At 44.0% G+C, this 27,137-nt stretch overlaps 2 protein-coding genes across 3 annotated transcripts in view; one reads left to right on the forward strand and one right to left on the reverse strand.

Moving 5' to 3' along the window:
- PPP6C (protein phosphatase 6 catalytic subunit) overlaps positions 1 to 3,409 on the reverse strand; it is a 40,154-nt gene extending 36,745 nt beyond the window's left edge. Inside the window, exon 1 of the mRNA XM_028107771.2 lies at positions 3,164 to 3,409. Coding sequence (XP_027963572.1) covers positions 3,164 to 3,238 — 75 coding nt within the window. The 5' untranslated portion in view covers positions 3,239 to 3,409. The remainder of the gene's footprint in view (positions 1 to 3,163) is intronic.
- A 5,163-nt stretch (positions 3,410 to 8,572) lies between these two features.
- Positions 8,573 to 26,768, forward strand: RABEPK (Rab9 effector protein with kelch motifs). 2 transcript variants are annotated; one of them, XM_028107858.2, is made up of 8 exons: positions 8,573 to 8,608; positions 10,542 to 10,600; positions 13,251 to 13,408; positions 16,858 to 17,010; positions 20,646 to 20,807; positions 23,371 to 23,520; positions 25,820 to 25,969; positions 26,447 to 26,768. In XM_028107858.2, exons 2-8 carry the CDS (start codon positions 10,548 to 10,550, stop codon positions 26,737 to 26,739), a joined length of 1,119 nt encoding a protein of 372 aa, XP_027963659.1. In that variant the 5' UTR covers positions 8,573 to 8,608; positions 10,542 to 10,547; the 3' UTR covers positions 26,740 to 26,768. The 2 variants fall into 2 exon arrangements, with proteins under 2 accessions (XP_027963659.1, XP_027963660.1); XM_028107859.2 differs by lacking the exon at positions 16,858 to 17,010.
- The last annotated feature ends 369 nt before the right edge of the window (positions 26,769 to 27,137 follow it).

Raw genomic sequence — 27,137 nt, forward strand, 5'->3', positions numbered from 1 at the left:
TCTATAAAATCAGGGTCTGGAATGAGGAGGTGCAAAAGGTTATTCACTAAATCTCAGAAAAAAGCAAAGGAGAATTTTTTGAAGCTTTATGGAGGCATGTCAAGTAAAGGTATAACTTTGCTGAGCAAGTAGGCTTATGTGAAGAAGTCAGAGATGGCTCAGACTAAATATAAAAGTGAGTTCCAAAAAGATTACATTAACTATTAATTCATAAAAGTGGTTATTATGGAATTGCACAATTCCTTATGCAATCTCTTTACCTACACGTCACCTTTAAGAACTGTCCAAGAGATCAAACAATCCCCAAGTTATAGAACCCTTCCTCTGACATTTTTAAGTATTGAAAACACCCGCCTTTTACCATTCATTCTTCCACTTGGCCAGATATGGAATCTCTATCTCCTATTACCCTCTCTGAAATCTTTATTGTGGATGAGAACCACTTGAGCTCTTTAAGAAACGTTTTGTTTTGGCCCACTCACTTTCATATATTTCATCTTCATTCCTACAAAACAGTTATGCAGATTCAATCTAGTACTAATGATCTGACCACTTCCAATTTAGATATAAAGAAATCATAATTAGATGTAGAACATCCTATGCACTTATTATTTTATTTAGTACCTCCAACTTCTAGTCAAATTAAACACACAGGTGAATTGCTGTCTTCTTTTTTACCAGAACAAATCTTTTCCATAATGACCATTAAGTGGCTCCAACGATTTTTCTTCCTCTAATCTTTTATTTTGGCTCTAAAGCCTCAGAAAAGGTGCTCCTGGAATACTTTCTTGGCTTGTCTAATTTTAGTTTCCATTTCATGCCAAGAAGTAGAAACAAAATTAAATTTCTTTTAAAATACACCAGACATGAACAGCACAACTGAATTCATCCGATAAAACCACTTCCAAAACAAAGAAAAGCCTCCACTTATAGAGAAAAATTCATAATTATTTTTTCCCGGTAGTTGTCTAGAAGATTGAAAAAAAAAGTTTATTAAGAAACAGATATACACTAAGTACAGCCCAATAGGTTTGCAAAGGGACATGAAATGGTTTAATACCTCTATTTCCTTAAGGTGGGAAGGAAATCCAATGTTTATCAAACTAAGAGATCTAAAGAAAATCCAACTGATTATCTTCCAAATCATATAGCCAATCGCAAGTTAGTATCAAGACACACTGTAATAATAAGCAACATTTTATTCATTAAAAACACAAAGCTCAAATTTACACATGCTAAAAAAAATAGAAAATTCCACATCAAATCACTGATACGAGAAAATCAACTTGATCTATGGAATTAACAATGCTACCAAAAGATCTCTGGTTAGTTTTCCATGAATTAGGTCCCAATGTTGGTTGTATCCTCAGTTCCTTAAAAAAGCATTTAAACAGGGGCGCCTGGGTGGCTCAGCTGGTTAAGCGACTGCCTTCGACTCAGGTCATGATCCTGGAGTCTTGGGATCAAGTCCCGCATTGGGCTCCCTGCTCAGTAGGGAGTCTGCTTCTCCCTCTGACCCTCTTCCCTCTCGTGCTCTCTAAATCTCATTCTCTCTCTCTCAAATAAATAAATAAAATCTTTAAAAAAATGCATTTAAACAGAAGGAAGCCACAAAATGTCTGAGGGACTCAGATGAACATAAATAAAAGCTACATTGCTAGTATTGGCTTTGTCCTCATTTTAATCAAAGTATCCTATTTAAAAGGGGAAAATGCAGGGCGCCTGGGTGGCTCAGTCGTTAGGCGTCTGCCTTCAGCTCAGGTCATGATCCCTGGATCCTGAAATCGAGCCCCACACTGGGCTCCCTGCTTGGCGGGAGGCCTGCTTCTCCCTCTCCCACTCCCCCTGCTTGTGTTCCCTCTCTCCCTGTGTCTCTGTCAAATAAATAAATAAATAAAATCTTAAAATAAATAAATAAAAGGGGGAAATCCACAACAATGACTCCCCTATCATATGGCACATATAATTAACATGTAAGTACAATGAAGTTACATCCATGAGAGCTGGTGTGACCTTAAACATTTTGCATACTTGTTGACTGATGTTAAATATCAACTTCCTGTATGAACAGAGCAAAAGAAAAAGCCAGTAATCGCTTCCTTAAGAGAAATTTACACAGATAAATTGCTTCCACAGACTAAAGAAGAAAAAAAAAACATTCAAAACTACCAACAGTTTACCCACTTACCACACAGCAAATCAAAGTTAACTGAACAAAACAGGCACTAGCACTAACCGCTGAGCGCTGTCAGACACCTAAGCGCTGAGCATGAAAACACTCAGAAAAGCAATATACCAAAAACTTACATTCTTTCTCTCTTACATTCATTTCTTTACCCACACATACATTTACTGTTACCTGCACTAGGCAGTAGCAACGAACAACTCATCTCCTCTGGGAAACCAAGAAAAGGAAATCTTCAGTCAAGAAGGGATTATGAGGAAACAACTTAAGAGGCATAAAAGCATTTGTATTGAGGCCCTACTACTCTTTACCCACTGAAATTAGCGCAACAACGTACTGGAAAATGGGTTCATATCTGAATTAACAGAGCTAAAGCAACACTCCCAACAAGCAATTGAGACAAGGGTACGGAAAGAGGGACGACCAGACGTTCTCTGTCATCACTCCCAGACCGCTCTGGCCCACCGTCTTGCCCTTCCGCAGAAACCTAAACCCACTGGGGCCGCGTTCCGGGAGCTGGCGGCATCTCCTGTCAGACGCCGGCCACCCAGAGCCCCTGTCACCACCTCTGGGGGATGACCCCATCCCGAGGCCACTGTCCGCTGGGGCTCGGCCGGCCTCCGGGAGACCGGGGTCGGGGTGAGCGGAGAGGAGTCGTCCACGCAAAGCTGTCAGGGCTCGGAACCCTGGGGTAGCCCGAAGGCCAGGAGGGGCAACCCTGGGGCAGAGGCCGCGACATCCCTCGGGACCCCACGGAGGGAACCGGGACAGCATTCGGGGGACTCGAGCACCCCCCGCTCTCCGCGTCACGCCTGGTCGGACCGGGTCGCTTCGCCCCACGTTAGGCCCACCACCAGGACCGGACCGGACGGGATGCCGGCGGGGGTCCGGCGCAGAGAGGAAGGGCGGGCCGGCGGGCGCCCCACTGCCGGAAGGGGCGAGCCCCGCAAGCAGCGCTCCCGCCCCGGCCGGGCTCACCTTCAGGTCGTTTTCCGGTAGGTACTTGCACAGCCGCGCTATCTCCACATACTTGTCCAAGTCTAGGGGCGCCATTTTAGAAATAACAAGCCCCGACGGCTTCGGCGGCAGCGGCGGCGGCTCTAGTAGCGGCGGCGGCAGCGGCGGAGGCCGAAGCCGGAACTCTTCCTACGTCACGTCCGGCCCGTGAGAGGCGTCTGCGCAGCGGCGTAAAACTTGACCCGATTCTCCCCGCTGCCTTCGCACGCCCCACGTTCTCTCCGGCTGAACTCAGGCTGCGGATCCCTAGAGGCACCCCTGGTCCAGACAGTGAAACCTGCTGGAACCCGTAGTTTTCTGCCGCGGGGAGTACTGGGATTTGTAGTTTTCAGTAGTGGCCAGTTACCCCACTTTTTCTCCCCTTCCCTTCCTTTAGACTTTCACTTCTGTGGGCCCAGCGAGGCTTTTCCGATGCAAAAAAACAAAGTAGATGACCCTAGCCATTTCTTGGTTTCTCACTTCGACCCTTTTAAGCATTCTCTCACCAGAACATCTTCAGTTATAAATTGAGTAAGCCTGGCCGTAGTTAACCTGTTCGCACCTTTTCAAGTCCCTGTGAAAACCTTGCTTAAGCTTGTAGCAGAGACATCAGACTACCAATCTTGCAGCCCGGGAAGGAAGGGACGCAATGATTAAGGGTTTCTTATGCTAAATGCTATATAAATGCTGTTTTTCCGTTTAATATTTATAACAGTTGATAGGAAAGCAAGGTTCAGAGAGGTTAAGTAACTTGCCCCGTAACTCAAAGGAACTAGGTAAGGGAGCAGAGACCAGAACATGGGTCTACCTGGTTTAAATATGCTTCAGTGTGAGTGTCATGAGGGCAGGGAGTGTTTTGTTCTACCCCCAGTGCAAAAAAAAAAAAAAACAGGACCTGTCAGTATAACTTCAACAGTCGTTCATTTAACAGCTATTTATTGAACACCAACTATATGCCAGGTACAGTTGTAGGCACTTAGGATATTTAGCAAGCAAAATAGACAAAGATCCCTATCCTCAATCTGTAACTACATTCTAGAAGAAGAGGCAGAACATAAAATAATAACTGTATAGCATGTTAGGAAGTGATAAGTGCTAGAGAGAAGGAAAAAAGCAGCGGTGTAAGGTAGATGGTGTGATGCTTTCTAAGAACCAATACAGAGGTAGGGGAGTTAGCCATTCAGATGCTTGAGGGCAATCAGAGGGAAGAGGCTGACACAGAGGCCCTAAAATGGAAGCATATCTAAATGGAATCTTGGAAATGGCAAGATTAGTGTGACTGGAGCAAGAGGAGAAGGGATGAGAGAAAAGAATGTCTTTACTTTTAATCTAATGTGGAGTTACCACAGGGTTTTGAGCAGAGGAGTAACTTGTGTAACTCATTTTAAAAAGGATCACTCTGGCTGCTGTATGAGACTATTAGGTAATGGTTGCAGATGAGAGACCAGTCAGGAGGCTTATATAATCCGATAGTAGCAAGTGCTTAATAATATTTGTTGTTCAAGTGACCCTGGCCTGGATCCTCTTGCTCTAAAGTGCATTTTGGGGGGTGCCTGTCTGGCTCAGTCAGTGGAGCATGCGACTCGTGATCTCTGGGTTGTGAGTTCGAGCACCATATTGAGTGTGGAGATTACTCTAAAATCTTTTAAGTCTCATAAATAAAATCTTTAAAATCTCAATCTCACAACCCTGAGATCACGACCACAGCAGAAATCAAGAGTGAGACTCCCAACTGACTGAGCCACCCAGGCACCCCAAAATTAATTTTTTTATTTTGTTTGAAGATTTTAGTTTTAAGTGATCTCTACACCCAACATGGGGCTTGAACCCACAACCCCAAGATCAAGAATCAAGTGCTCTATAGACTGAGCCAGCCAGGCACCCCTAAAATTAATTTTGAAAAGTTTGCTGCAGAATTAATGATGCCCACAAGCGTACATTTCTTCATTTATTCAACAAATAGTTATATAGCACTTACAATGTGAATGAGACAGATATGATCCTTGTCCTCATGGAGCTTACAATCTGACAGAGACAAACAAAATACATATAAATGAGCAAATCCTAACTGCAAAGTGTAATTAGTGCTTAAAAGGGAAAGAGGGGTACTATAAGAAAAATGGAGTGGAAGAGGCCCTACGTTAGGTTGGCAATACAGTAGAGGTAAAGTGCAAACTCTAGCACTAGATGGCCAGAGTTCAAGTCCAGGCTCTATTACCCATAGTGTGACTTTGGCAAAGTTATTTATCCTTTCTGTGCTCCAGTTTTCTCAGCTTCTATATGGAGATAACAACTGTCATCATATTGTATGCAGATGATAAGAATAACACTTACCTTAGAGGCCTGTACTGAGGTTTAATAGAGTTAGTATATAGAAAGGGCTTAAACGATATCATGTACAAAGTGAGTACAATGTGAATGTTAGCTCTTAGTATTATGTGGACAGGAAAGGCCTTTCTGAAGAGGTAACATTTAAGATTTTAGGGGAAAAAAGTATAAGGATGACATGTTCAAAATTTCTTGGAGAAAAAGTTCCAAATGAGGAAAAGATGCTATTGTTTTTGACTTTTTAAGATTAGTATTACAGTCCTCTTTAGAAAGCTGGCAATTCACTTTTCAGCTTTGAACCTCAGTAACTGGGAATTAATCCTACTCAAGATACCTTCTCAGAACTGGGAAGGAAGGCAAGTAAGGAGATGGACATGACTGTTCTTTACAAATTATAATATGCTTGAAAAGGAGAGGTCATCAGCGTCATTGCTTCCCTTGCTGATAAGTCAGTGAACGAACAGGTAGGTAATGAAAGTGGATGGTTATCCCCTTCCAGCGAAAACAGGTGGCAGTCCTCACATTACCAAACCATCTGGTAAACTCCCCTCTGTGGCCCCATCTCATTCCGTGAACCTCACTCTTGATATACACAACAGAGAGAAATAAGGGAAGCATCCTTCAGAGTGTTGGGTGACCTCTTAGAAGAGGTGATAGACACATTGGTCATTTATTTTGGAAACTGTACAGAACTTGCTGACTGGAATGTATTCTTAGTCTTCCTTGGGCAAAGGAGGAAATCTAGGCTCCTGGTTCTGCCATTTATGTAGGTTAATCATTTTAAGTTCTCTGGGCCACCATTTCCATTTTTTAAAATAGATCTCGGCCGCCTGGGTGGCTCAGTTGGTTAAGCGACTGCCTTCGGCTCAGGTCATGATCCTGGAGTTCCGGGATCGAGTCCCACATCAGGCTCCCTGCTCAGCAAGGAGCCTGCTTCTCCCTCTGACCCTCCCCCCTCTCATGTACTCTCTTTCTCTCATTCTCGCTCTCTCAAATAAATAAATCTTTAAAAAATAAAATAAAATAGATCTCAAAAGTTCCTTCCAGCAATTTCTGAAATGTGATTTATAGTATAAAGCATAGGTCTTACAAAGAAAACTCGTCACTATTTTGCCCACAAACCTCTTCCAGTCTTTCTTATGTACAACTCCAGTTTGGCATCTTGAAATGGAGCTAGCCAAAAGACACAGGGTCCATCAGAGCATTCTGCAGGTCTGAGCAGAGATCTCCACCTAGATGTGCATGGACATACAGCAGAGCCAACCTAGCCTTCATTTTCTTTCCTGAAGGAGAGCAGAATTACTGCATACTCCTTTTTTTTTTTTAAGATTTTATTTATTTGAGAGAGACAGACAGAGATAGCAAGAGAGAACATGAGCAGGGAGAAGAGGGAGAAGCAGGCTCCCCACTTAGCAGGGAGCCCGACACAGGGCTGGATCCCTGGACCCTGGGATCATAACCTGAGCTGAAGGCAGATGTTTAACCAACTGAGCAACCCAGTCACTCGCCCCCAGAATTACTGAATACTCCTAAAATCCTCTGTGGCAGACAGCAATGGATATTTTTCCATTAATATGGGAACTCATAAAGACTCCAGGTGTTTGAAAGAGGATATCTGAGCAGTGAGGAGAGCTGCAGACCTCAAATTCCACTTTGTCAATAAATTCCTGTTATAATTTCAAGAATTGGTATTCAAGGTATTACTATCCCCATTCTAGAGATGAGGAAACTGAGGCTCAGAGAAGTTAATGGACTTGCCAAATGTCAGGGTTACATGGTTAGTGCTGGAGCCTGGATTTTTTTAAAAAAGATTTTATTTATTTATTTGAGAGAGAGAGAGCGAGCATGAGAGGGGGTTGGGTCAGAGGGAGAAGCAGACTCCCCGCCGAGCAGGGAGCCCGACGCGGGACTCGATCCCGGGACTCCAGGATCATGACCTGAGCCGAAGGCAGTTGCTTAACTGACTGAGCCACCCAGGCGCCTGGATTTGAACCCAAGCATGTCTGTCTGGTTCCCACTAGGGTACCATAGCTCTATACTTGAGGAGCTCCTGTGGTCTTTCCTTAGCTTTTTCTTCTATATCCTAAGACACAACAACTGACCTCCATCTTCCCAAATGATTGTGGGGTTCCTGGAACACAGACATAGGCCAGCCACCTCTCCATTTTCAGGAAAGCTGCAGGGAACCTATGGTTATGGAGACCAGAGGTAAGTCAAATGAGCAGTCTAACTCAGGACCTGTATCTAAACTTCATTTATAGCTAGGAATAGCATTACACTCTACAGAAGACCAACTCTGTGCTACTCTGAGCACTTTATATTCATTAGCTCATGTATTCCCCACCATAACCTTGTGACAGAAATCTTATTAGCTCCGTATTCCAGATGGGTGACACTGAAGCCCAGAGAAAAGTAACTTCCCCAAGAATACTCTCACTGATGAACTTTTATTCCTTGCACTTTTTGCAAATGTACCTAGTTATTTGTTTTTCTGTTTAATCTCTCTCTCTCTCTAAGTTAGACTGTAAACTCCAGGAAGCCAGGGGCCCCATTTGGTTCAGCATAGTTCCTTGCCATAGTCACAAACGCTAATTATGGAATGAGTCAGCTGTTTAAGGCGCCAAAGGTTGAAGTGGCCTTAGGACCGCGCAGGGAGATTTCACACCCAGGAAAGCATCTTTAACTCTCCCTTTCAAAAAACCATTTCCAACAGCCGCTGAACTGAAAATATCCTCCCTAGTCCTGCTGCCGAAGGAATTTGGGTCGTCCAAGTGGACGCCCAACCCCCGGCGTTTCGCTTGTAAATCGTTTCCAAGTAGCCCTGGCTTATTCACTCCGCTTGGGAGGACCGGCCCCAGGGACTGCCGGCCTGTTTGGTTCCCGAGACACGCACAGCCTGGCAGACTCTCCGGGCGGGCGGCGCGAGGAGCTCTCCCGGTCGGGTTCCAAGGGCGCGCCCTGGAGGCCGGGTCCTGGGAGTCGAGAGCAGGAGAGCGGTTGGCCACCGCCCTCTTCCGGGTCTGGGGGAGGGGCGACGGCCCAAGCCCCGCCCACGCTGGGGGCGGAGCCACAGCCCGGGACTGTCCTAAGCTGCCGCAGGTAATGCGGTCCGGGTCTGGGGTTCTCCGGGCCGTGGGTCTCACGCTATCCTGGGCGGGGGCGGTCGCATCCTTTAGGGTAGTGGCCCCGGGCCGGGTGGAGAGCCGTGGGGAGGGCGTGATCGGACTCCGGTCCGGCCACATTGACGGAAAGGAACCAGACTGTGCTCTCCCGACCCTGACTCCTATCCTCTATCGGGGCCACGCGGGGATGGGCCTGGGGGATGGGACTGGCCGCGGTGGCTGTAGGAAGTCCCCGCCCATGCGAAGTTTACCCCACTGGGTTTTGGGGACCGCGGCCAGGGGCTTAGGCCAAAGGTTGGTTTTATCCATTTAGCTCCCAGAAATCTCATCCGTTTTCTTTCTTCATTCACTCATCCCTCAGTTTTACTCTAAGCTGAGCCCATTGGCAGGTTCTCTGAATGAATCTGAGAGGCCCACCTCTGTTGGAATTTAGTCTAGAATCTAATCTAGAGACCTTTAAATAGATAATTACATTCAGGGTGATCCCTGCAATGATGGTGGCTTGATAGATAACCTTCAGAGGGAGAAGGAAGTAACTTGAGGATGTAAATGAAAAGCAACAAATCAGGGAAGGTTATACTGAGAAGCCGGGGGACATTTGAACTGGGCTTTGGAGGTTCACTGGGAGTTTCCTAGTTGACAAGAAGGGAAGGGACATTTCAGGTAGGGGAAGTAGCACAAGATGCAAGATATGAAAGGGCCTGCCATGTTAGAAACAACAAATATAGCAAGAATAGCTCACTATAGCAAGAAACTGTGGAGCTGAGTTCCTGAGAAGATTGAGTCCAGAAGGCTTTCAATGTCATGCTGAGGCCAGGGTTTATTCAAGAGTTCAGTATTTCCCAGCCTTTTAAAATATTTTCTTTGGAGTGCCTGGGTGGCACAGTCCGTTAAGCCTTCAACTATTGGTTTCCAGCTGGGGTGGTGATACCTGGAGTGGTAGGATCCAGCCCACTCATCAGACTCCAGGCTGAGTCAGCTTGAGACTCTTTCTCCTTCTCCTTCTGCCCCCCTCAACAAATAGATCTTTAAAAAATAAATAAAATATTTTATCTTTTGGGGTGCCTGGCTGGCTCAGCTGGAAGAACATGTAACTCTTGATCTCCGGATCATGAGTTCAAGCCCCATGTTTGGTGTAGAGATTACTAAAAGAAATAAACCTGCAGCGCCTGGGTAACTCAGTCGTTAGGCGTCTGCCTTCGGCTCAGGTCATGATCCTAGGGTCCTGGGATCGAGCTCCATGTCCTGCTCCCTGCTCAGCAGGGAGTCTGCTTCTCCCTCTCCCTCTGCCCCTGCTTGTGTTCCCTCTCTCGCTGTCTGTCAAGTAAATAAATAAAATCTTTAAAAAAAATAATAAACCTTAAAAAAATAAATAAAACATAAAACATTTTATCTTTTGATGAACATGAACATTTTATGACCCCGAAAAAAAATTTTTTTTAAGATTTTATTTATTTATTTGGTAGAGTGAGAGAGAGAGAGAGAGCGCACAAGCAGGGGCAGCGGCAGGCAGAGGGAGAGGGAGAAGCAGACACCCTGCTGAGCAGGGAGCCCAATGTGGGGCTCGATCCCAGGACCCCGGGATCATGACATGAGCGGAAGGCAGACGCTTAACCGACTGAGCCACCCAGGCACCAACCCCCCCGAAAATTTTTTTAATTGAAAATCACAGACACACAGAAAACTTTAGCCAAAAACTTCTATAATTGTGTTAATAAAATTGTGTTATATTTGCGTCCCAAATATAAGTTTATATCAAAGGGTTGGTAATGCTTATTCAAATTAATCGGACCCTAGAAAGTGGCACATCAAAAGGAAAGTTTTTAAGGAAGGAAGTGACCTGATTTGTTCTGTTTTAGGTGGAAGATAATCATAAATGTCTAAAAAGTACCTTTCTTTCTTATGCATAGGACACCATGAAGCTGCTACCAGTGTTGGAGCCTGGAGGCAAGCCCAGGAAAGCAACATGGTCTGTAAGGAAGGAGTCAGACAGAGAAAAGCATGAGTTTTGTTTCATTTTACGTAGTTTACTAACATATTTGACCATCTATGAAAAAGGGTAGGAATGAAACTGTCTGTAGTTGCTGGTAATTAGACTCACACTGTCTGAAAAGGTCTTCAGAGGAGAGATAGTGGGGCAATAATTATCACAGAGCAGATGTTGATTTTATTAAAATCCATTTGCTAGGAAGAGTAAGGCACTGACCATCTGGCATCCTCAGCTCTAACACTGTGTCTTCCCTCAAGCTGTGACTCACTTTTAAGATTTTCAGGGAAGTGGATTTGGATTAAACTGGCCTTACTGTTTCTCGGCCGCTGGCTCAACCAACCCTTTATTCAGCTAACACTGGCCTGGCAGGGGCAGCTGCTATGTAGGTACTGAAGGTACAAAGGTGATAAGTCTTGGCGTCACATGGGCTGCACTGAGCGGGTGATGGTGAGGAAATGTGGTCAGTACTGAAACAGCGTTCACAGAAGGCTTCAGGGAGAACGCAGTGCTTCTGTAGGACCTTGGAGGAGAGTCTTTCAGTTTGGCTTCCCGGTGTCCCCTCTTATTCTCCAGCCAGCATAAATCTGATCCTGGCATTCCCTGGTTTAAAACCCTTTTGTGCCTCTCTGATTTTTTTTTAAGATTTTATTTATTAATTTGAGAGAGAGAGAGTGTGTGAGCACATGAAGAGGGGGGAAGGGGCAGAGGGAGAGGGAGAAGCACGCTCCCCGCTGAGCAGGGAGCCCAACAACAGGGCTCAACCCCAGGACCCTGAGATCATCACCCAAGCCCAAGGCAGATGCTTAACCACCTGAACCACCCAGGCGCCCCTTGTGCCTCTTTGATCTTAAGATAAAAAGCAGAGTCCTTAAAATGGCCCATTGGACCTTGCACGATCTGTCCCTGCCTGTCTTTCCAACCTCAAGTACCCTAACTCATCCTTTGTTCTCTTTGTCTTCTTTAACATGCCTTGCACTGCAAACGCTGGTACTGTATGTGCTGGTCTCTACCTGGGTCACTCTTTCCCTCCATCTTTCATCCCTCTCTTTGCCCAGCTAACTTCTACTCATACTTCAGAGCTCAGTTCAAATGATGCTTCTTCAGGAAGCCTTCTCGACCACCTTCTTCTCCCACCTCTCCTTATATAGGGTAAAGTCCCCTTATGATATGCTGTCATGCAATATTTCCCTTGTACTCCTTTACAGCACAATTAAAATGGATATTTGTGAAATTTTCCATTTAATGTTTCTCTTCCCAACTAATCTGTAAGGGCCCTGAGGGCAGGAACTTTCTGTCTTCTTCACCATGTATCTGGGTGGCTGTGTGCTCTTGGATAAGTTATTTAACCTTTCTAAGTCTTGGGCCCTCAGGTGTAAAAAGCAGGTGACGATAATAGTCCTCAAAGGGGTTTTGTGCAGATTAAGGGAAACCAGGATTATAACAAAGTTAGCAGCAGGCATGGTACATTGTTAGTAATCATTCAGGTGATAATAGGATGTGTGAATCTGGTTATCAGAAGAGGGATCTGGAAAAGAAATAGAGACTTGGAAATCACTGATGAATATATAGGTGGGTGGTAACTGAAACAAACCATCAGTGCAGATGAACTTGATAGGGCAAGCGAACGTAGAGGAGGGAAGAGAATCCAGGGGTACTGAGGCTCAGGGGACAGCTGGTGGGGGTGGAGTCAGAGCAAGGAAACAGAAAAGAGCAGCCAAAAAGATGGGTGGAGAACCAAAAGGAAGGGATGTGGGCAACCAGATAAGGAGAAAGGTTTGAGAAGGAAGGAAGAGTCAGGACTACCAAATGCCAGAGAGGTCTAACGAGACAGGTCCTGAAAAACAGCTACAGAATTTTCTTTTCCAACCAGGAAGTTTGAAGTATGTTTTTAGAGTCAGTGTTCAGAACAACTTTAGAGAATGGGATGGATGGATCCTATATTTGATTTTTTCAGAGTCCTAGCTCTGGCTTCCATCAACTCAAGTGTTATAAATAATCTGGGAAAGCTCTTAAAATCAATACATCCTGGAGAATATTACTTGACAGTGCCTCTCAGGCTAGTGGCTAAAGAGTGTTAAGGCAGTAGGTTCCTATGTGAGTGCACCTGAAGCTCTAGCCACCATTTACTGAGCCCTTCCTGCACTGTTACAAGACCTTTGTTTCCCCTTCCTGGGTAAGAACTACGGCCATCTTCATTTTACAAACGAAATTAAGGAAGGTTTAGAAAGGTTAAATGACTTCTGAAGGGTCACACATCTCGAAAGCATCTGACCTGGGGCTTGCGCCTGGTCTGCCTGAATTCACAAACCATACTCATGACTCCCATCTCGTGCCAGGACACACCACTGAACTTTTCTGGCTGTCAGTTTCCCTGCCCACCCAATGGAGACAGTTTCTAGTCCAGTGCATCCCCGTTAGGTTAATGTGAGACAAAAGTAGTGACAAAACTGAAAAGTCAAAGGTTATGTGCAAATGGAAGGTAGTATTATTAATCGGGAAAATACCGCTCTGCTGGATACAACTTAGTGTGTATGTGTGTATAAGAGCCCTCAATCTGGGGAGTATTTCATGAGGAGTGGAAAGAACACATCGCTGCCCGGGTCTCCTGAATACATCCTCCCTCTGACAGGTACACCTTGACCCCCCCTGGAGACGGCCCCTGTGCTCGGGTTGGCCACAGCTGTTCATATTTACCCCCAGTCGGTGACGCCAAGAGAGGGAAGGTCTTCATTGTTGGGGGAGCAGATCCAAACAGGAGCTTCTCAGATGTGCACACTATGGATCTGGGTAAGACCAGCAGCAGTGGGGCGGGTGCCTTGTGGCCAGAGAGCAGGGCTGGTGCTACTGGACATGACCAGAGCATTCGTAAGAACGCCAGTTCAGGCCAGAGAGCAGGGTTCTCCTCTAAGAAAATGAACATCACTGAGAAGTCCCTAAGGTCTCAGAAGACCTCTGGAACACATCCACCCAACCAATATCTTCTTTTTGGGGGATACAGAGTCTGTTTAGAGCCCTGAACATCCAACCATTCCTTCATCAAATATTCCTCTGGGAGACAGAGGAAAAGACCTCCTTTTCTATCCACATATCCAATTAATCACCAAGTCCTAAGTGTCGCCATCTTCATCCTTGTCTGTCCATTTTGCCTACTACCACTACAGTCCAAGCATTATTGCTTCTCTATTAGACATTCCAACAGCCTCTTCTCTGGTCTCACTGCTTCCAAGTTTACCCCTGGATGGTGCATTTTCTATACCTAGCCGGAGAGTATTGTCTAAAATACAAATCTGACCATGTCACTCCCATGTTTCAAGCCTTTCCCAACTCATTTCTTGGCTCTCCCAAACCCACGTTTGCTACACTGAGTATCCTTCCGTTCCTTGGACATGTCTGAATCTCTGGTCTCCAAGCCTTTTTACATATTGCTCTGTCTGCTTGGAAGGCTCTTCCCTTTCCTTATCACCTGGCTATTCATCTTTCCGATCTCAGATTAATGATCACTTCCATCAGGAAGCTTCCCCTGATACTTCTGGACTAGTTTAGGCACTACCATTGGAAAGGAGAAACCATTCTGTGTTCCTTCTCTACTCATACATCTCCTCTCAACACTAGTCTCAGTACTTCATTTCTGGCCCCCAAATGTCTGGGGATCTTTCCCCACATCAATTCTGCAGCACCTGCTGAGTATCCTCCAACGTAATTCAGTTCTGACAAGATCCCCCAGGACTTAGCATCAGATCCCACAGGTGAAGGGCTCAGTCCTATACGACTCTCCCACCCCTGCCCTACTCCAGACACTACCCAAAAGTTCAGTTCATTGCCTGTGCTTCTGACCTACCAAGTATAAATCAGAGATTCCCATGATCCCCTCCTCGGGTTCCATTAATTTGCTGGAGTGGCTCACAGAACTTGGGAAAATAGTTTACTTACTAGATCACTGGTTTATTATAAAAGGTTATAACTCAGGAACAGCCAGATGGAAGAGATGCATAGGGGAAGGCATGGGGGAAGGGCACAGAGCTTCCATATCCTCTACAGGTGTACCATCCTACCAGCACCTCCATGTGTTTACCAACCTGGATGCTTTCCAAACTCCTTCTTCTGGGTTTTTTTGGAGGCTTCTTTACATAGGTGTGATTGATTAAATTACTGGCCATTGGTGATTGATTCAACCTATAGACCCTCTACCCTTCCCAGAGGTGGGGGTGGGAGGCTGGGGCTGAAAGTCCCAACCTTCTGATCATATGGTTGTTTCCCCTGGCAACCAGCCTCCATCCTTAGGGCTTTCCAGAAGTCCCCCCCTGGGTTTATACATAAACCCAGGTATGGTTGACAGGAGCTTGTTACATAAGACACCTTTTTCAATCTTATAATTTGGGAAATTCCAAGGATTTTAAGAGCTCTGTGCCTGGAACTGACAAAGATAACGTATATATTAATATAAATCACAATGTCATAACCCGCCCTCTATATTTCCATAGTATTCTTCACTTTCCCATTCCCCCTTCACAGCCCTTATCACATGTGATTGTATCTTGTCTGTCTTCCCCACAAGGGTATAAGCTCCTTGGAAACAAGGAACATAGTTATATTATTCACCATTGTACCCCCAGCCACTACCATAGTGCATGGCATGGAGTAGGTGCTTTTTAAAAAATTAATTAAATTTTTTTTTAAGAGAGTGAGTGAGTGAGGGCACAAACAGAAGGGGGGTGCGGAGAGAGAGGGCAGGAGAGATTCTTCAAGAAGGCTCCGTGCTCTGAGCGCAGAGCCCCACTCGGGGCCCAATCTCCTGTCCTTGAGATCATGACCTGAGCCAAAATCAAGAGTCAGATGCTTAACCCACTGAGCCACCCAGGTGCCCCCAGAGTAGGTGCTTTTTTTTTTTTAAAGATTTTATTTATGTATTCATGAGAGAGAGAGAGAGGCAGAGGGAGAAGGAGGCTCCCAAGGAGCAGGGAGCCCAATGTGGGACTCGATCCCAGGACTCTGGGATCATGACCTGAGCCGAAGGCAGACGCTTAGCCATCTGAGCCACCCAGGTGCCCAGAGTAGGTGCTTTTTAAGTATTTGGGTGGATAGATGGATGGATGAGTGAATGAATGAAGAAGGAATGAATGGTGACCACTCTGTGCTATACACCATGGGCTGAAGAAAACCAGTGGCCCACATATACGTTTTGTTAGGTCCATGTCACGTTGCTGTTATCGTTTTAATCTGAGTTGTTCACCAAATGAATGTGCAAGGGTCTACATATAAAAATGGAAATGGTTTGGCTTCTCCTGATAATTTTGGGAGATCTGACATCAGTAGGCCTGCATGTCTACATGACAACAGTAGAGATGCCGCCTCTCAGTGGGGTTCTCATCCCCCAATTTGCCACATTCACTCCTACATAGGCATTTGAATTTCTACACCCGGCAGTAGGAAATCAAAGCAAGTGAAATCTCTGCCAGCCCTCAAGAAACTCACTGTCTAGTTCATGTACATCTTTGGTGGGACCTAGTACTAGTTTTGGGACCCTGGCTAACCTGTCTAAACCATCTGGGCTTCAGTGTCCTGTAAAATGGGGATAATAGCTTACTCCCCTTGGCATTTGTGAACCTGTTTTAGCCAGAAATTGTTTAGTTGCAGGTAATAGAAACTCTCTTAAACTAGCAAAAAAAAAAAAAAAAAAAAAGGAAGAATCCAAACATAGGAAATACAGCCTAGCCTCAGGAAAGAGCAGAAATAGGAATTGGAAAGCCATCAGAAACCATCTACTTTTTCCCTCACTCTCTCTGGGGAGATCTGCTTCTTTATGTAGACGTTTCTTTTCTCTTCTTCATACTTTGGCTTTAGCTGCTTCTCCACACATGATAGAAGAAATCCAGAAATCTGTTTGAATTCCAACTTCTCTGGAAGGAGGATCTGATTGACCCATTTTGGGTCAAGTGACTACCTTTGACCCAATCAAAGTCAAGGTGTTGTAATACAAATAGGTCTTCTGTGATCTCTACCCCCATGGTTGGGAGAACGGGGACAGTTTCCCTAGAGAAGCATTTCTGGACTAGGCAGACAGCCCCTGAAGTTCTATTATAGAACTTTTTAGAATTTGACTATATTCCCTGTTAGTGACCTGATGGTTGTTCACTTATGCCTTGGACCCTTTTCTCCTCACTACTGTCCCCCAAGGCTGTCAACTGATAGAAGCAATTGGCAGCTCCAATGCAGGGGCTGAATGAAATGTCTTCTAGGAACACACCGGTGGGATTTGGCTGCCGCGGAGGGCCTTTTGCCCCGTTACGAGCATGCCAGCTTCATTCCCTCTTGTGCACCTCATACCATCTGGGTGTTTGGAGGTGCTGACCAGTCAGGAAATCGAAATTGCCTACAAGTTCTGAATCCTGGTAAGTAGCCAAAAGTTATTTTCATTTACCTAAATAAAGAAAGAAATCCAATTCCATTTCCTGGAGCAAAACTCATTTGGATTGTCCTGAATAATTCATTTAACTTTGCTAACCTCATAGAAAATAGGAATTTTTATTTTTTAATTTTTTTAAGGATTTTATTTATTTGAGAGAGCAAGAGAGCATGAGTGGGGGAGAGAGCTAGAGAGAGAGAGGGAGAAGCAGACCCCCCCACTGAGCAGGGAGCCCGATATGGGGCTCGATCCCAGGACCCTGAGATCATGACCCGAGCTGAAGGTGGACGATTAACTGACTAAACCACCCAGGTGCCTGAAAATAGGAATTTTAACTTCTGGAAGAATATGAAAATAACAGAATTACATCCCCACCCCCACCCCCACCTCATAACATGTCCAATTATCAACTTCTTAAAAGCCAAAGCTAGAAGAAACTTCAGAGAACAGCTATGCCAAGGCGACCCAAGTCCAGGGGAAGTGAGTTTCCTGAAGTCACCAGGGAGTCAGTGACTAAACCAGCCTAGAACCTGTCACCTAGATCAGGGGGTCTCAGGTGGGGGCAGTTGTGCCCCCCAGGGGACATTTGGCCACGTTTGGACACATTTTTGGTGATCAAGCTCAGGGCTTGGGGGATTGCTACTGACGTCTAGTGGGCAGAGGCCAGAGATGCTGCTATCCATCCTGTAACACATAGGACAGCCCCCCATAATAGCGAATTATCTAGGCTCAAATGCCCGTAGTGCCAAAGTTAAGAAACCCTGACCTAGATCCTCCTTTTATGTTTCTTTTAGCCAAACAGTGCAAAGTTCCTGCCTAGTGTCACTGGCAGTTTTATCACAGACGAAGCAGTTTAGGAACATCTCTCCTGAGAGGATGTTCCTGAACCACCATGGGAGGTGGACTTGTCTTTTTGTTAAAAATTGTAGTTAAAATTTTTTTTTGTTATTTTCCCTTTATAAACATAATTCATTGTAAAATATTTGAAAAGCGTAAAGTGGACAAAAGACATCCACGATCCGGTGACATTCAGGCTACTGATAACCTCTCTGTATACTTCCTTTCTTTTAGTTCTCTGCATTTCTGTAAGTCTGAGTTCATACTTTTTCACCCCTACACTATTGTACCTTTTTCCTTTGAATTTCATAATTACTGTAGAAATGGTTTCCTATTAACTTTGCTTTAACATCACTTTTAATGGCTGCATGATACTCCATTTTGTGATAATACCATAATTTAGTTTGTTTTCAGATTTTTGCCATTATAAATAACAAAAGTGTGAACATCTTTGTTCAGAAGTCATTGACAATTATTTGCTTAGAATTCATACCCAGAACTAAAAAACTTTGGATACATGCTACCCAGTTGCTCTCCAGAATTTTCCAACTGCGCCTCTCTCCAGCTATGATCAATAGTGCATTTTCACTCCTGACTGGCACTGAATTTGTCTCTCTTTTTTTATATTTTATTTATTAATTTTAATGGGGCTTGAACTCACAACCGGGGGCTTGAACATGGGGCTCAAACTCACATGGGCTTGAACTCACAACCCTGAGATCAAGACCTGAGCTGAAATCAAGAGTCAGATGCTTAACCCACTGAGCCATCCAGGTGCCCCAAGATTTTGTTTTTAAGTAATCTCTGTGCCCAATGTGGGGCTTGACCTCACAACCCTGAGATCCAAGAGTCACATGGTCCACCTGACTGAGCCAGCCAGATAACACTTCATTTATCATTTTTAAACACTGCTGATTTGATAGACCAACAAATTTGTATCTATTTATTTAAATATACATTTTGTTAATGATTAGCAACCTGGACATTTTTCACATGACAGTCAGCTCTTGCCCAGTGCTCTCTCAATCAGATGCTTGTTTGCAAACAGGTGGTCTTCCATCACATTGGGTTAGTCATAGTTCTTACCTTGTTAAGTTTGGCAAGGATTTAAATTTACTCAATGCCTAGTACACAGTTAATGCTCGATAATTGTGGTTGTGGTTGATGTAGCTATGGTTTGGCAGATGGAAATCAGTTCTGGATCCCTGGTCTGTTGATTTTCAATGATGGCATCCATTTGAATAAAATACAGAGAATTTGGGAAGCCTCTGTCAGAGGAGTTGATTTTCTACCAGATCCCTTTCCTCTCCTAGAAAGTATAATTTGACACCATGCCCGAGAAATAGGAAAAATGTGAATCGTTAGCTATTTTGTTACTAAGGCCAGTTTGTCAAATGGCTTAGGACTCCTTTGTAATTATTTGTGCTAGTGTTTTGACTTGGGAGCGACACAATCTCAGGATCTTCTGATCCCGGAGGTTGTGCACCTTCTAACTCCCCTTAAGATTCAAAAGCTCCCCAAGATTCATAGCTCTAGAGAAAATTACATTTTGCTTTGGATATAGGCTGAGACTTGTTTCGTCTCGAGGTTCATGTTTGAGTCCCATACATATTACAGATGCTTTCTGTGGCACTCTGTATATGCTGAATGAAGACCTTTGCAAAAGGCACAGAATTTCCCAGGCAAGAAATAATTCCTGGTGTGCTGTGGTGGTGGTGCGAGTGTGGGAGGCTTGACAGATCTGAGTTCAAACCTCTGCTCTGCTACTCACAAGCGCTGTGACCTGGGGGGAAGGATTTAAATTTTCTGAGCTTCAGTTCCCTCATCTGCAAAATGAGGTACTTTCCAGCCACCTCCTAGAGTTAAGTGGGGATGACAGACAGAATGCTAAGGACAGTGATTCTGCACAAGGAAGGTACTTGATTAATGCATCTGTTTCTATAAAACTCATGCTGTATTCTAAAAAGAGAGAAGCTTCTTTGCACCTCTCCTAGGTGGCTAAATTTTATTCTCAAGTCAGAAGAGTGGAAAATACATAGATCTTGGTGTTATCCAAATGGAATCTGAATCCCAACTCAGCCATTTATTAGCCATGTCACTTTATTTTATTTTATTTAAGATTTTATTTTTTAAGTAAATCTCTACATCCAGCGTGGCACTCAAATTCATAACCCCAAGATCAAGAGTTGCACACTCCACCGACTGAGGCAGCCAGGCGTCCCTAGCCATGTCACTTTAAACAAATGACTTCATCTGTCTCTGCTTCAGTTCCCTTATCTGTAAAATGGAGAAACTAATATTTACTTAGTATGTACTATTTAGAAGGAGCTATTATTATTACTACTGACACTGTGATTGCTTTGTCTATTTTCTTTTAATGGCCACGTGTTCTGGGAAATTGGGAACATTTAATTCTAGCCTCTAGTGGGGAGAATTTTAGCAGGTGTTGGGCTCCTCTGAATGGGCCCAGGGCAGGGAAGTGAGCAAAGGAGAAGAGCGTTCAGAGAGGATGTTTGAAGGAAGATCTCCAAAAACAAATCGACCTCATTCTCAATTGTGTGTGTGACTTTTCAATCTTGGGGATTTGACTCAATCTGGGAAAATTCTCAGTATCCCCTGCCACCCCGCCTTGACTTCGCTAGCACAAGAACCCTACCTACCTGGACCTCTGCTGTCCCTGTTGGGGTTGGGGGTGTGGAAGGTAACCCTGCCTAGCCTCAGAGTCAAGATCAGAGGTCCATCAGCCTGGATATTTTAGGTGCCTGCCTTCTCTCTCTGGACCAGAAACGAGGACTTGGACCATGCCAGAGGTGATCAGCCCTCCACCATCTCCAAGAACATTCCACACATCCTCTGCAGCCATTGGAAACCAACTGTATGTCTTTGGGGGCGGAGAGAGAGGTGCCCAGCCTGTGCAGGATGTGAAGCTGCATGTGTTTGACGCAAGTATGGACTGGCGGGCCCCTTGGGGCTGCCACTTAACCAGGTCAGAGCCACCCCAGCCTACAGCTTACCTGATGTAGGAGGCAGGGGATAGAAAATGACACTCTGAGTGTCTCACTTTTAGATGTCTTCAACACGTCCCTTAGCTAATATGTTCCTCCCACAGCGACATGTGCATTTAAAAAGGTATAAATGATCAATTTAAAATATTTAAACAGTGTAATTTAGAAAGGAAAAAAAGTGAAAGTTTCCCCTTTAGCCTTTCCTTCCCACGCCCCAAACAGAGGGAAAACTCTTAACAGTTCCTGATGTCTCCTTCCAGACTTGCCTATGCATTTCTAAATCATACATATATGTGTAAATGGACATTTATGAATTTTCTGTGAATTTTGAAATGATATAGAAACCTTAAAACACATACATGGGATCAGATTATAAATACCGTTCTACAGCTTACTTATGCAGGGGTGAGGCTAAATCTCAGGAGTCGAAAGCATGTATTTCGAAGCCACCTAGCCTGGATGCAGGACCAGATCTGACACTTACTTTCTGGATTACTTTCGATTAGTTAATTAGTCTCTAGGTCTTAGTTTGCTGATCTGCAAAATAGAGATAGTAATAGTGCCTACTAAAAAGCTGGAAAGATTAAATGAGATAATGTGATATAGTGCATAGCACAGTACCTGGCATATAGGGAGCACCTCAGGAATATGAACTGTTAATGATCCCTCTGTTTAATAACAGATCATGGATGTCTTCTAAGTCATTACCAATTCCCTTGCAGAGCATATCCTGTGGGTATTCCTTATTCACTCATTCATTCATTCATTTTCCTACTGACTGACTTTTTGCTGACAGTGTTACAGTGAACATATACATTAATTTTTGTATGTATTACAAACATTTATATGGAGGAGATGGAGTGGAATTACTGGGTGAAAATGACGCAAACATTTAGAATTATGAGACCTCTTGCCAGGATTTTGTGTAAGGAGCATTTATTTGCATTTCTTCCTCTTACTAGTAGGCATTTATGAATAACAATTTACAAATAACATGTGACAAAAATAGTTTTCATGTGTGTTTTTCACGAGAGATGCAGCCCTTTTTTTGAGAAGATGCAATAATCAAAATTTCAAACTTACAAAGTAAAATTAGAAGAATGAAGACACATCACAGTATGACTTTTCTCTTTCCTGAAAGAACGGACTTTGCAAATCTTTTAAGGCAATTTTTAAAATGTTAAATAATGTTGATTTTGAATACATGAAACTCTAAGGAATGAGGAAGAAAATGTATATATATATATATATATATATACATATACATATATATATATAAAATACTATCACTCCCAAAGTATTAACATCTCAGTGTGTTTCCATCCAATCTTTTTTTTTTTTTTTAATAGCAGAGATGGGGCACCTGGCTGGCTCAGTTGGTAGAGCATGGCACTCGTTGGGGGTAGAGTTTACTTAATAAAATAAATAAAATCTTTAAAAATAGCAGAGATAATTCTACATGTAATATTTGTATCCTATATTTTTCACTTAAGCACTTCCCCTGTGATCGTGAAGCCTTCAATATTTTTATTTATTTGTTTGTATTAAGTAGGCTCCACGCCCAATGTAGGGCTTGAACTGACCCTGAGATTAAGAGTCACATGCACTATTGACTGAGCCAGCCAGGTGCCTCAATTATCAACATTTTTAATAAATACATAGTATTCTATCTTGACTGTAGCAATAACAACCATTCACCTGTTGGTGCACTGAAGCTATTTTCAGTTCTTCTCTATTACAAACAATGCTGTGATGAATGTGTTTGTGCATAAACCTTTTTCAGATTATTTCAAACTGTATTCCTTTGAACAGTGGGGCTCCATGCACAACCTTCAGGCATGCCACAAACAGTAATTCTAACACAACCTTTCATGCACGGAGTGCTTCCTCTGAGCCTGAGCCTTATGTACATCATCTCATTTAATCCATACTTTAACCCTGAGAGCTAGGTAGTATCTTTATCCCCATTTGACAACTGTAAAAACTAGAGCTTAAAGGAATTCCCTGGTGCAAGGCCACAAAGTTATTCAGTGAAATGAGCCAGTTTTAACTCCATGCCCCGTGTTCTAACGCTCACCCTATACTGCCACTTTGGCAGGCCCTGCTAACTCCTAAAGTAGTCTTTTTTTCCCCCACGCTTCCAGCAAATCAATTAAAAGATATCGTCTTGAAAAAGGAAGACTCTGAAGGCCTGTCAGGGAAGAAGCACTCATTCTTTTGAACTCTGGGGCAGTTCTAGGTCAAAGCAAGGAATAGTTCCCTAATGTCCTGTAGAAGGGGCAGGCATGTTAGGTAGTGAATTCTCCAGCCCTGGAAGTGTTCAGGCAGAGGCTGTACAGGCTGTAGGAGAAGGGAGGCCTGGATTGGGTTGGCACGTTGGAGTGAATGACCCCAAGGTCACTTTCGGCTTTGAGCATCTCTGCTTGCTGGGAAATGAAGCTTGGGTCTGTTTCTCATGTTCTTCCTAGCTTTTTCATCAGATGTCAATGAATTTACTTTTCTAGACACTCTGACCTGGTCACAGCCAGAGACACTTGGCAAACCTCCATCCCCCCGGCATGGTCATGTGATGGTGGCAGCAGGGACAAAGCTCTTCATCCATGGAGGCTTGGCAGGGGACAAATTCTATGATGATCTCCATTGCATTGATATAAGTAAGTAGGGTAGAGGGCATGGGGGCTTGTCCACTTAAAATTAAATAAAATATCTTTGACAGAATACAGCTTTGCTCATAAGTATGGATACCTTGGCCAGCCAGCAGAATCTTGGCTAGATTTCTGTCAAATGTGGCCTGAATAATAATAATAATACCAATGAAAGCAATCCCTTTCTGAGTACTTGCTATATACACAGGCATTAATTATCTCTTATGCTTCCAACAACCCTACTCTTTCATTAAAATTCATTATGCTTTGTATTTCCTGACTGGATTCCCTGGCTGACATTAATGATTAACCTTATGCCCATGAGGGGCATGGACAACTTCGAGTGTGTCTGGAGGTTGGTGACCAGAATTGCCACGCTAAATGGTTGAAAACACCAGGAAGAAGGGTGCCTCAGTGGCTCAGTTGGTTAAGCATCTGCCTTCGGCTCAAGTCATGATCTCAGGGTCCTGGGATTGAGTCCCACATGGGGCTCTCTGTTCAGCAGGGAGTCTGTTTCTCCCTCTGTGCTCTCCCTCTCTCTCTCTCAAATAAATAAATCTTAAACACACACACACACACACACACACACACACACACACACACACCCACCCCAGGAAGAGGAAAGTTAGGGAGAACATGAGAATTGTCTCTAAGGGTCTAAAGGGCTGATGTGTCATAGAGATCCTTGACTTATTCTGGGTCATTCTTTCAGACTGTGAGCTTCCTTAGGGCAGGGGCTATGTCTCTTTTGTTTCCCAGTTTATTTCCAGCCCTTAACACAGTGTCTGGTAGATTGAGGGTGATGAGTGTGTATCTTGAATGGACAAACAAATGAACATCTTTTGCGTTACTTTAGACTACAAGAATTGGAACAGTGGGCAGAAGGCACAAGAAGTGCTATGTGGTGTATTGGGCTACCTTGCCCAACAATGGATTCTCTGGCTTGGTGACATCTGAGGCTAGGTGATACTGGCTGGGATTCTTGTTTTGGCTAGGTTGGGTGATCTCCCTTCCAACTCTGAGATGCTGGTCCCCTGCCTTGAATTGACAGATGGAAAATATCTTCACAGAAGTGTTCCTTGCAGCAGTCAACTGGGATTTTATTTTTAAATTATTTATTGATTTTTTTAAAAGACTTTATTTATTCGACAGAGAGAGAGAGAGAGCATGAGCAGGGGGAGGGGGGAGGGGCAGAGGGAGAGGGAGAAGCAGGTTCCCTGCTGAGCAGGGACCCAGACACAGGGCTTGATCCCAGAACGCTGGGATCATGACCTGAGCCAAAGGCAGATACTAACTGACTGGGCCACCTGGGCGCCCCTCAACTGGGGTTTTAAGGCATATATATTTTTTAAGATTTTATTTATTTATTTGACAGAGACACAGCAAGAGAGGGAACACAAGCAGGGGGAGTGGGAGAGGGAGAAGGGAGCCTGATTTGGGGCTCGATTCCAGGACCCTGGAATCATGACCTGAGCTGAAGGCAGACACTTAACAACTGAGCCACCCAGGCGCTCCTTAATGCGTATTTTAAAAAAGAAAGTCCTACTCCTTCAGCTGAGGAACTACTTTCTGGCTATTTCTCTTCCTTTCCTACCCTGGTAATTCTCTAAACCTAAAATCCAATAATATCATGCCTCATTTCAATGCTTGTTTGAAAAGATGCAAATATCCTTGCAGAAATAGGTTGGGAGCAGGTGCTTGAGGTAGCACCTTACAGTGTGGAGAACACAGGTTCTAGCATCAGACCCGAGTATCAGGCTAGCTGTGCCTCTTGCTGGCTGTGAGATCTTGGACAAGTATCTCCCTCTTTGATTCGTTTCTTCACCAGTAAAAAGAGAGTAGGCAGAAGTAATAGCAGTTTCAGAGGACTGTTGTGAGCAAGCAAAATCTTTAAAGTGCCTAGGCAGCACTCATAAAGGTGCTGCTTTCTAAGAAACTGCTAGTATTTAAAACGTGCACACACAGACATGGAACTCAACTCCTTCCAGGCTCCAAAGTAGTAAATGGTGACAATCACCAAAGATAATATCCTATTATTCAGTGTACTCCAAAGACCGCTTACATCAGAATCACCTGAGATGCTCGCTAAAACTATCGACTACTGAGGTCCTCCTCCCTCCCTGGACACCCAAACAGAATTTGAAGCTCCCCCAAGTGATTTCTGTGTCCATTAAACCTTGCTGTATTACCTCCCAGAGTGCTTAGCGAATGACCTTCCGTGATTGGTTTGCACACTGCAGGAGTCTGACAGGTAAGGTGGGAGTCCATATTCTAGGTCACATTGTACCCGCTCTCTTTCTCTTGGCAGGTGACATGAAGTGGCAGAAGCTAAGTCCCACTGGGTCATCTCCCACAGGCTGTGCTGCCCACTCAGCTGTGGTTGTGGGGAAACACCTGTATATCTTTGGAGGGATGACTCCCACAGGAGCCCTGGATACAATGTACCAGTATCACATAGGTGAGCAGGTGTTCACTGTGGGTCTTTAAACAAATGTGACCATTCTTTGAAAAGTATTACAGTGCTTTGGCTTTTCTCTCCACATCTAAATCCAAAGAAATGAAAACCAAACTTCTAGGGAATGAATGACATCATGGAAGCAGTAACACTGCCATTAGTTGTTTTTTTTTTTTTAAGATTTATTTATTTATGAGAGAGAGAGACAGCAAGAACAGGAGGGGCAGAGGGAAGGGGAGACTCCCAAGCTGACTCCACACTGAGCGCAGAGCCAGATGCAGGGTTCGACATCACAACCCTGAAAATAGGACCTCAGCCAAAACCAAGTGTCGGATGCCTAACCAGCTGCACCACCCAGGCGCCCCAGATTTTTTTTCTTTTATTTCCTATTTCTGTTAGGGCTGATACAGCAAATCACTGAGCATTTCTGGAAATGTCTTAACACAGAGTCTTTGTATATTTGTCTTTTCTCTAACATAGAAAAGCAGCATTGGACCTTGCTTAAATTTGATACTTTTCTACCCCCTGGACGATTGGATCATTCCATGTGTGTCATTCCATGGCCTGTGATGTGTACTTCTGAGAAAGAAGATTCAAATTCTCTCACTCTAAACTGTGATACTGAGAAAGGGGAGTCCACCAACAAAGGAGTGACCCAAGGTGGTGATTTACATGAGGAAAGTCAGACAGACACATTGCTCTGTTTTGTGTTCGGCGGGATGAATACAGAAGGGGAAATCTATAATGACTGTATTGTGACTGTAGTTGACTAATAAATTCTACATTTTTATTAAATGACAAACTTTCAGAAAAGTTAAATGAAACCTTAGCTGTTTTATACCTCCAAAATATTTTTTTGCACTATGTAGCCCTCTTGCTCTTACCTACTTTGGTAGGTGAAAAAATGGATAGCCCAAGTGCAAAAACCTCTATTAAAAGGATTTTACCAGCAATACAGCCTAAGTAGGTGTGATTGCTTCAGAATATTGATCACAAAGGAGCACCTGGCTGGCTTAGTCAGTAGAGCATGTGACGCTTGATCTCAGGGTTGTAAATTCAAGCCCCACATTGAGTGTAGAGATTACATAAAAATAAAATCTTTAAAAAAAAATTAACACCCAAAATGTTGCAGAATTAGGCTGTATAAATCAGGGAGTGGACATTTACAGGT

Source organism: Eumetopias jubatus, unplaced genomic scaffold, assembly GCF_037043125.1.
Source record: "Eumetopias jubatus isolate StellerSeaLion01/CBP00866 unplaced genomic scaffold, mEumJub1_p1.0 scaffold_15, whole genome shotgun sequence".
NCBI lineage: Eukaryota > Metazoa > Chordata > Mammalia > Carnivora > Otariidae > Eumetopias > Eumetopias jubatus.

Coding starts and splice junctions, on each gene's coding strand:
- RABEPK (XM_028107858.2), top strand. CDS start 10,548: ATGAAGCTGCTACCAGTGTTGGAGCCTGGAGGCAAGCCCAGGAAAGCA. Junction 10,601..13,250: donor AAGCCCAGGAAAGCAACATG/GTCTGTAAGGAA, acceptor TCCCTCTGACAG/GTACACCTTGACCCCCCCTG. Junction 13,409..16,857: donor TGTGCACACTATGGATCTGG/GTAAGACCAGCA, acceptor AATGTCTTCTAG/GAACACACCGGTGGGATTTG.